At 62.7% G+C, this 10,130-nt stretch overlaps 1 protein-coding gene across 1 annotated transcript in view; it reads left to right on the top strand.

Annotated features, from left to right (window-relative positions):
• Nucleotides 1–10,130, top strand: part of AGO2 (argonaute RISC catalytic component 2) — a 66,427-nt gene that overhangs the window by 39,988 nt on the left and 16,309 nt on the right. The window contains exons 12-16 of the mRNA XM_029923334.1: nucleotides 708–818; nucleotides 1,639–1,823; nucleotides 3,166–3,325; nucleotides 6,490–6,580; nucleotides 8,396–8,590. Of these exons, the coding sequence (XP_029779194.1) occupies nucleotides 708–818; nucleotides 1,639–1,823; nucleotides 3,166–3,325; nucleotides 6,490–6,580; nucleotides 8,396–8,590 (742 nt within the window). The remainder of the gene's footprint in view (nucleotides 1–707; nucleotides 819–1,638; nucleotides 1,824–3,165; nucleotides 3,326–6,489; nucleotides 6,581–8,395; nucleotides 8,591–10,130) is intronic.

The following is a 10,130-nucleotide window of genomic DNA, read 5'->3' as shown; positions in this document are numbered from 1 at the left end:
GGGGCGGGGCGGGGCGGGGCCGCTGGGGTGAAGCGGAGGTGGGGGCTGGGGGCGGGGCGGGGCCGCTGGGGGTGGGGCAGAGGTGGGAGCCGGGGGCGGGGTGGGGCGGGGCTGCTGGGTGTTGGTGGCAGGAGTCCATAACCTTATCCCTGCCAGAGGACAGGTGCCCGGGATGGGCCTGAACAGGAGACGTGGGCTGCCTTGAGGCTGCTTTTACTTCTCAGACTCACTAGTAGAGGGTGGAGAAGCAGTGCTGGTTATATAAGAAATAAGACAGAGAGTGAAGAATAAGTTTGAAAATTAGATTGAAAAGAAAATTATTCTCAATGAACTCAAGTTACTTTAAAAAAACCACTTCAGCTTCTTATTCCTGTATCCTCCCGGCCTGGCCCGAGCTTCGGACCCTTAGCACCGTACCCAGGACGCTCTGGGGCTCCAGGGTCTCTAGATCTCACCTTAGCTCCTAATCTCAGGGCTGCGAGTTCAAGCCCTGCACTGGGCTCTGCGCTGGGTGTGAAGCCTACTTAATACTTAAAACATAAAAATGAAAACCATAGAGCTTTGTTACTCACGCTTTTGCACTGAGCACGCCTCATGGGGAGAATTAAGCCTTGCTTCCCATTGTCTTGGGTGGGAGCCGGAAGAAACTGAACGCCCAAGAAGTAAAGCTGTTGACAGTGTAGCCAAGGACTGCTCTGAAAACGCAGTGGCTCAGAAAGTTCTCGAGAGCGGACGTCGAGGAGACAGGCTGTCTGTCGGAGGCGTCCTCCATGCCGCCGGCCGAATTCGCTGGAAGCACAGAGCAGCTCAGCTAACAAGTGGGTTAGGGCCTGAACACCAGGTGCCTCTCTTCCCCGCACCCTGGCCTTGGCTCCTTGGCTTCGTGTTGCCGGGAGCCAGAAGGCCCTGCAGCGAGTCTACCTGTAGATGAGATGCGGACACAGCCCACACTCAGGTCCAGAGGTCGAGCCCCGGCCCCGTCAGAGCGCAGGGTCCTCCCCCTTCCAGGGCGGGGCGGCGCTGTGTTTATTCCCAGGTTTAAAATAGCAGCTGCCGACCTGCGTCCCCTCCCCAGCGGTGGCTTCACCAGGCCTGCTGGCCCTCGCTGTCACTCTAGCGGGCACTTATTTTGTTCTCGACCACAACTGTCACCCCAGTCAGGTTGTACACAGCGGGGGGTGGGGGGAGCGGCCAAGGCGACAGGCCATTCACGGTTTCTGCTCTGACCGTGTTGGCCATTCACGGAGTCCTGGCAGTGGTGCCGGAACCGGGGAGCTGGTTGGGCCTGCCGAGCCGGTGGCAGCTGCTCTGGGCCTGCTCTGGAAGGACAGCGCTGTCACCGTGCCCGGTGTGTCCCCGGGTGCTTGTCGTTGGAAGCCTTCTGTCTTATCACGAGAATAGCCGCAGGCGGCTTCTCCATGCTCCACACATGTACCCGGCATAGCCCACGCCTGTCCTCGGCCTACCCCTTTCCCATGAGTTAGCACACCGACAGCCATGTCTGGGTCTTGAACCTAAATTCAGATGTCAGTGACAGTGGTTTGGGGTTGCTGGTTAAAGCCAGGCCCTTGACTCGGGACCTCTGACCGGTCTGGACTCTTCAGACCCGTGCGTTCAAGTCTGACGCCCCTTCTGCAGGTCCTTCACGGAGCAGCTCAGAAAGATTTCCAGGGATGCCGGGATGCCGATCCAGGGCCAGCCGTGCTTCTGCAAGTACGCCCAGGGGGCGGACAGCGTGGAGCCCATGTTCCGGCACCTGAAGAACACGTACGCCGGCCTCCAGCTGGTGGTGGTCATCCTGCCAGGCAAGACCCCTGTCTACGGTAGGCTGGGCCGTCCGGCTGGCTTTGCTTGTGACCTCCGCGCGGGTGTGGTGCTGAGGGGGCGCGGATTTGCTGGTTTCTGGCCCGTCTGTGACCTCAGAAGGGGGCTGGGCTCTGATGGCTGCCGCCTGCCCTGGTCACGTCCAAGGCCAGAGTTCCCAGAGGCGAGAACGTGCCGGTTTTTCTGTCCCCACCGATGTGAATGTGGCTGGACGGAGGAAGGTGCCCACAGTGATGGCCACGTGAGGTCTCTGTGCCCACCTCGGAGCTTTCTGGAAGCTCAGCAGAGTCCTTCATGCCTGAGGGCGGGTGCACGTCCATTCAGCTGACACTCCCCCAGCATCTCTGATGATGCCCGGGCCTAGAGAGTTCAGAGAGACCTTGCCTAGCCCTCCATCAGAAAGCCCCAGGGCGGTGGCTGGTCTAGACCTGTGACCCCAGGGCAGGCGGTAGCGCAGGCTGCTGTTGGAGAGCCATTGAAAACTAAGCGCTGGAGGGGGGCGCCTAGGGGGCTCAGTTGGTTAAGCATCTGACTCTTGGTTTTGGCCCAAGTCATGATCTCATGGTTTGTGGGATCCAGCCCCAGTCTGGGCTCTGTGCTGAACCTGCTTGGGATTCTTTCTCTCTCCCTCCCTCCCTCTCTCCCCCTCCCCTGCTCATGCTCTCTCTCTCTCAAAATAAATAAAAATGTTTTAAAAAGAAAAAAAAGCCGTACGGGAGCCAGAGGCACCCAGTGGAGGAGGTGTTGGAAGGAGAACCCGGGGGCGTGTGGGGTGCCGGGAGGCTCGCCAGCTCGTTCCCAGTTAGACAGTGACAGAACCAGAAGCATAAAGGCCACATTTCTCCCTTCCAAGCTACAGACGCAAAGAACAAGGAACCTGCTGTCAGTGTTCCCATCCACACGTCACCTGTTTGCACGGGCCTGCCCGGGGAGCAGCTGACAGCTGCTGCTTGAAAGAATCCAGAACCCAGGGCCTCGGCCTAGATAGCTCTTTGATGTCAGGCTCACATTTGCTGCGGATTTCGGGGATGCCGGTGTCTATTTTTAACCACCCCAAGCTCCGTGATGGGGTGGGCGGGCCGTGCCCCGCTTCCAGCCTGGCTGTGCCCAAACAGCCCTGCAGCCTGGAGGCGCCCGAACAGCCTTCCTCCCCGCTGAGGAGCCAGCCCTGCCCCCACCTCCCTGGCCCAGGGAGCCTGGGCTGTGCCGGAGCCAGAACTTGAGCCCCGGGCCCTGATGTCCCTGCGCCCCGGCCATGGCCGCGGCTGCTGGGGTGGCGCGCCTGGGCCCCTGTGGGGGAAGGTGAGGGCTGCCGGTGAGCGCGTCTTGGGTGCTCCGCAGCCGAGGTCAAGCGCGTGGGAGACACGGTGCTGGGGATGGCCACGCAGTGTGTGCAGATGAAGAATGTGCAGAGGACCACGCCACAGACCCTGTCTAACCTCTGCTTGAAGATCAACGTCAAGCTGGGTGGCGTGAACAACATCCTGCTGCCCCAGGGGAGGTAAGGCCCCTCCCCCCACTACCCGCCATGCGCAGGGTCGTCAGCGTGGTTCCCCATGGGGTGGGGCAGTGCACAGGCCGGCTACCATCCTGCACGCACACACCGGGAAGTAAGGCACGGGCTTGGCGGCTCCTTGTCTAGGGAACAGGGGCGTCTGCAGGTCACTGAGTGCCGTGGCCAGGTTCCCTGAGTGAGGCCCAGAGGGAGGGGTCCTAAGGCATGGGACGGGACAGCGGTGACGGGGGTGAGCAGGGCGGGACACGAACCTCCCTGACAAAAGCACGCCTTCTGGAGCAGGGAGCAGCCTCCCGTCTCCCCAGCCAGGCCGGCGACGGAGGCCGCCTGATGCGGTCAGAGCTGCCAACGCAGCCCTTGGGGCGGAAGAGCACGCTGTTGGCAGATCCCAGGCCAGGGCCAGGGGCTGGCAGGGGTGGGGTGGGGCGGGGCTGCGGGGTCCTCCAGTACCCCCCAGCCTGGCATGGGGCCCTGGACACGCCATGGGGGAGGGCCAAGGTCAGCTCTGTCCCCCTGAGGGCTGGCCGGCCTCTGCTGCAGCCACGAGGGGTTCCATGATGCCCAACGTGGAGGAGGTTTTCTCAGCGAGGGGTCTTGGTGGTCGGGGTAGCGTCTGGAGGGGAATCAGGTAAAAGCCGATTACTGGCCACCCTCTTCTCAGAATCGCACTGCCCTCGGGTAGAAGTGGCACTCATGAGGACCCAGCAGCCATCGCCGCTTCTGTGTGTTTGGGGGAGAGGCGCTGGGAGGCCTGGCTGCGTGAGGACCCCTCGGGCTGCCTGCACGGCCCCCCTGGGCGAGCGTCTGTGCTCCGTCCGGGCCTTGTTGACCACGGAGGCTCTGGCCAGCCCCCGTGGACCGGGGCCCGAGCGCTGCCGTTCCTAGCAAGCCCGCAGTGATGCTGTGGCCCAGGGACCGCACCCCAAGGAAAACCAGGGACGCTGTGAAGTGGATTTAGTAGGTTGCTGCCCTGGAGGAGGAGGGGGAGTGGAAAGAACCTGAAGTTCGGGCCTGACAGCCTTGAACTTGGAGCCTGGCTCTGCGAGGCGAGGTCCATCCACTCAGGTTGTGGGAAGGAGTGAGGAACTGTGGCGAGCAGGGGTGAGCTCAGGGTGCCGATGGCTTAGCAGACAGGTCTGGGTTTCCCGAGCTTGGGCCACAGCAGTGAGTGCAGGAGAGGGGAGGGGTGCCAGCCCCCTCGAGGGAGGACCGGGCACATGGGACCTGACGGGGGAGCACCAGCGACATCACGGGAGGGACGACGGACCCAGGAGGGTGAGGGCAAGGAGCTTGCGTTCTATGGCCAGTCTGCGGGGGGAAGGTGGCAGCGAGCAGATGGTAGCAAAGGGCTGAGGGGCCCGGGGATGCTGGCAGGGGCCGGAGGCGCCTGCTGGAGCACCCTGTTCTAGAAGCCTCCTCCAGCTCTGGGTGGAACGGGACCAGGCAGCACCTGCGTCCTCTGGGAGGGGGGCCGACGGTGCGGGCGGGGGAGGGGGCCCAGACACGGGTGTTTGGAAGATTGCGCTGCAGGGCCTGCTTGTGGGTTGGGCTTGGGCTGTGGAAAGTGTGCTGGACAGGGGCTCACAGGTGGGTGGGTGGAGCCAGGGATCCTGTTTAGGGGAACCCAGCAGAGAGGTACGATTAGAGTCACAAGGCTGGTGAAGTCGCAGGTTCCCCAGGGCAGGGTGTGAACAGGATGGATGCCAGGGCTCCTACCTTGGGGAGTTCAGGGTTAAAAGGTTGTGGAAACGGGGAGCCAGCAGTAGAGCCCCCCACCCCCACCCCCAGAAGGAGACCTAGCCGTCCCTGGACCCTGTGTCACATGGTGCCACCACGGAGCCTGGTGTGATGAGGTCTCAAGAGAGTCTTGTTGCCACGGGAGCAGGAAGCCTGGTGGGCGGGGCCTGCCGCTGGTTGGGAGGTGATGAGCGGGTTGAGCTAATGAGGAGCTTGGGCACACGGCTAAGGAACAAGGGAGAGAACCGTGGAGAGGAGGGAGCCTGGTGAGCGGGGTTCCCAGGCAGGCGTGGTCTTCCTTGTTGGAGGAGTGAGTCAGAACTGCGGTGCAGACGCCAGGAGCACGGGGAGGGGGGAGGAAGGAGGGGGCAGGGGGAGGAGGGCGCAGCACTGAGCAGGCTGCTCCTGCTGGAGCCTGTGCCTGGTCTCTTCACACTGGGGCGAGCGAGGCGGCAGACGGAGGAGCTGTGTCCCACGGGAGCCCCGCAGGGGCCGTCTCCCCGGTGACTTCACCTCCTGCTGGGGCTGGCGAGCACACAGTGGGTGCTGTCACCGAGCAGGAAGGACGCTGGCGTCAGCAGCTCCTGGCGAGCGTGGTGGGCGCTGAAGGCGCTGACATGCGGGTGCCCGTTCAGTCCTCACAGGACCGTGGGAGGGAGGTCTTGTGTTGTCTCCGTCTTCCAGGAGGGAAAAGTAAGCCACAGAGAGGGGGGGGCTTCAGAATGCAAAGCTAGCGAGTGACCCCACGCTCCCCACCGCCATGCACACGGCCTTTTGGGGAAGGTGCTGGAACCCAGCCTCTGAAAGAGGCAGGGAGGCCCGCATCGGTATGCCCACTTGGGGCAGCTTTGCCTCCCGGGAAACCTGTGGTGATGTCTAGAGGCGTTTCTGGCTGTCGGGACAGGGGAAGTGCCCCGGCCCCTCGTGGGCGGGGCGTATGGAGGCTGCTGAACACCCAGAGAGGTGACCAGGCCCCGCGCGGCGGCCGAGCCTGGGGAGACCCGGGCGGAGCGGGGCTGGGGTCCAGGCGGGCAGCGAGGTGCAGGGTCTGCTGCCGTTTAGACGTGATCTTAATGCGTATCATTTCAGTGCATTCGATCACTGTGGAGACCGTCAGGTGTTTCCAGACTCCTCTCTGACCCCGGCCTCTGCAGCTGTCCACACCGGACCGGTGGTGTTAGTCTACACTCCCCCTGCCTGCCCCCCTCCCCGCCCCCCCCCCCCGTCCTGCCCTGGGTAATTCAGAAGCGAATCTCAGACCCCGCATCACTTTATCGGTGAGGTCTTTGGTATGGACCCTTAAAACATAAGACCTTTTTACACACACGGCCACAGTGCCTGTGCCCCATGAGTAGCACTGGCACCGGTGTCCTCGGGGGTCCAGCCTCAGGTGCTCCAACTTCCCTCCGCAGGCCACCTGTGTTCCAGCAGCCTGTCATCTTTCTGGGGGCTGATGTCACCCACCCACCCGCTGGGGACGGGAAGAAGCCTTCCATCGCTGCCGTGAGTATCTGCACTTCCCGCTGGGCCCTCTGGTGACGTCCTACCCCATGTGGGACCCTCACCCTGGCCTAGCAGCCTGTGGAGCGGGGGCACGTGGTCCCCTTGTAGTGTGTGACCAGAGCATCATGGAAAACGGGTATTTGGAGGGGACACTGCCCGTGGCTACTGATGTCCTAGAAGCAGTAGGTCAGACCACACGGATCTGGGGGCAGGGCCGGCAGCGTGGTGGCTCCGGTCCTGCTGGGCCCCATCTGCGGCCCAGGCTCCCGGAGCGCCCACAGCCGCTGCTTTCGGGAGGGGCAGCATGGTGGCTTTTGTGGGTGGGGTGGACTCAGCCTGTGGAGCGCAGCGCCAAGGGTATTACCTGCAGCTGTCTGACGGGACACCCTGTGTCCTGCAGCCCAGTGGAGGGAGGGAAGCCTCAGGCTCAAGGTCTGTGTCCCCGGCATAGCCAGTGGGGACTGCTGGAGTGACTTCTGGCCTGCGGTGTGGTCTGTCATTGGCCTGACACCACCCAACGTGGCTTGTCACCCTCCAGACTAATCTTAAGACTGCTGTCACCTTCTTCGCACCTGCTGCATGCCAAGCTGTGGGCCGGGTGACTAATGACACTGAGTTGTAATCTCGTGGGGTCAGTACTAGTCTCCTCAGTTTACACATGAAGTCCAGAAAAGCCAAACTCAGTTGCTCGAGAGACATGGCGGAAAACCCAGCTCCAGACCCCCCGAGGCTCGGGGTGAGGTCTGAGCTGTGCGGGGCAATAGGGGGCCGCCGTGCCCCCAGGCCCCCACGTGGAGGGGCTTTGAGTCCTCGCTCTTGCTAGAGCAGCCACAGATGCAGGTCCCCAAGGTGTCATGTGTGGACAGGGCCCTTGAGGGGGCTGATCCCCAGCTGGAAAGGCCGGGACCCCCAGGAGGTGCCGGCTTCCCTGAGGACCCTCATCGGCCCCCAGCAGGAAGTGTCCGGAGTTACTCAGGCCGAGTTCCTTTATCAAGTCCGCTCAGGTCCTGTGATTCCTGCTGCCCAGCTCGGTGGTCTAGACCCTCCGCTTCCTGCTTCTACTGCAGTCTGACCTTGTTAGATGATTTTCAGCCCGCCCTTGTTTGATTGGCCAAGAGCACAGCAGGCCCCAGGGCACAAGTGTGTCCTGTTCCTCGTGCCAGCGTGCCTTCGGGGTGGCCTGCCCCTTCTGGGGTTCAGGATCTGGGGTGTGCGCTGATTGGCAGCCAGCTTCTCTGGGGGAGCCGTGTGCCTGCAGGGAACCTGATACAAGTTGTTCTCTTGGGGCTGGTGTAGTTCAGCCCCGTGTGATCACCAGCGGAGTAAAGGTTCAGGATACTTGCCTATTTTTTATTAGATACTTTCAGGAAACTCTTTTTTTAATTTTTAATGTTTATTTTTAAGAGACAGCGTGAGCAGGGGAGGGTCAGAGAGAGAGAGGGAGACACAGAATCCGAAGCGGGCTCCAGGCCCTGAGCTGGCTGTCAGAGCCCAACGCAGGGCCCGATCTCACACACAGCAAGATCGTGACCTGAGCGGAAGTCAGACGCTTAACATGCTTAACTGACTGAGCCTCCCAGGCGCCCCCACTCTAAGCAGACCTTAACTCCTTGCAGCGTATTTATGAGCACTGTTGCCCACGCACTAAAAAGACACATAAAGGCGGCAGGTTCACATCTGACAAGCCGCTGTCCCTTCCCCGAGATGTGAAGAGGGTGGAGGCCAGTCTGTCCACCCCCAGTCCCTTCCCCGGCGCAGACCCAGAGGAGGGGGCTTCCGGCAAGTCCCGCCAAGGCTGCTTGCGCGTCCCGGCAGGTCGTGGGCAGCATGGACGCGCACCCGAACCGCTACTGCGCCACCGTGCGGGTCCAGCAGCACCGGCAGGAGATCATCCAGGACCTGGCCACCATGGTCCGCGAACTCCTCATCCAGTTCTACAAGTCCACGCGCTTCAAGCCGACCCGCATCATCTTCTACCGCGACGGCGTCTCCGAGGGACAGTTCCAGCAGGTGGGCTGCCTCTGGGTCACCGTTTGTCCCCTGCGACGGCTGGCCCGGTTCTCTGGTGCAAACAGTGATGGGATTTCCACCCGCCTCACGGTTTATCGGGCCAGGGAAGTGGATGTCGGGCCAGCGGGTCTGCACCGGGCCTCGAGGGCGGTGCGGGGCGTCTGGGTCTGGGTCCGCACATGCAGAGGCTTGGTGGTGGAGGGTCTGTAGGGCGGGGACACGGTTTTGTCGGGGGGTCGCCGTGTGTAGCCTGGAAGGTGGGCTGCAGGGTGGAGACCACAGAGGCAGGTGGGGTCGGGAGGGGGGCTGGGCAGGGGCCCCTCTGGAAGGAGGGGTAACGGGACCCGCCGCCATCCGGGTGCAGAGCGCTCGGCGGTGTCTCGGGCGACGTGTGGATCGCGGGCCCAGCCGCTGCCATCACGCACGGGGAGCGGTGGAGGAGAGGCGAGGGGACGGGGAGACTGTGCTCTGCTCCCGGGCACCTGCCTGGTGACCTGCGGTCGGCACTGAACCCGTCCTAGCCCAGTGCTCGGGGGCCCAAGGCCCGGATATGTCTCCTCCACCTGGTCCAGGCTAATTCCACCTCGGCATCTGCCCCGTGGAGGACATGGGCAGGGAAGGCACCAGATACAGGGGCCCGTGTCCGACCCTGCAGAAGAAGGGTTTCCCGGGAGCCACGCCGGGATGTTCCGGAAGCCCCGGCCTCCTTGACAGGCAGGATTGAGCAGGACTGCCTGGGCCTTCCTGGTCCAGAGTGGAAGCAGCGGCTTGTCCCCCTGAGGCCCACGGTGGGCGCGAAGAACAGAATCGACACTTGTGGCCGGGGCCCCTCAGAGCTGGGTGGGGGCGGGGGGCCAGGGTGTGCCAGCCGACCCCGTTAGGCACCTCTTGTGCAGAACCTCTTGGGTTCCATCAGTCGGACATGCTCTCCCAGCATCGGTACCCCCAGCCCGCTCAGCCTCGGCCACAGCCGTCCCCACAGGGAAGGGGTCTGCACCTTTCTGTTCTCGTCGCTCTGTGGCCTTACGCGGGGGCTTACGGAATTACCACAGTGGGCATTTGTGAAACATCATGGCGTGACCTTCAGTCGGGACGGTGGTTGGAAATCTGAGGCGTGTGGTCCCCAGGGTGGCCTTCAGCCCAGCGTGAGCCGATGTGAGCCTGCTCACCTCTGGAGCAGGTGGAACCTTGTCTGCTGTCACTGCGCCTGGCGGCCGGGGGCCACGTGCAAGGCGCTGTGTGCATTACTTCAGTCTTCGCAGCAGGCCTGCGAGGTGTAGGATGTTCCTGTTTTAGAAGTGAAAAGAGTGGGCATGAGAGAGGGTATGTGGCCTTCCCAGAGCCACATGGCTGCGTGGTCGGGGGGCCAGGTCTGAACTGCGGTCCAGCTCCCAGGCCGGTGTGTGTGCTATGAGATGTTCCCCCATCTCTCCAGTACGGAACACAAGGTGCCTGAATGAGTTTGTTCCTCCGTCTGTCTCCCATTGTACCTCGTTACCCCCGTGTAGTCACTGAGCACTTAGAACATTCCAGAAAACCT

This window comes from Suricata suricatta, chromosome 15, assembly GCF_006229205.1.
Source record: "Suricata suricatta isolate VVHF042 chromosome 15, meerkat_22Aug2017_6uvM2_HiC, whole genome shotgun sequence".
Taxonomy (NCBI): Eukaryota; Metazoa; Chordata; class Mammalia; order Carnivora; family Herpestidae; genus Suricata; species Suricata suricatta.
This window is presented reverse-complemented; position numbering and strand designations above follow the sequence as displayed.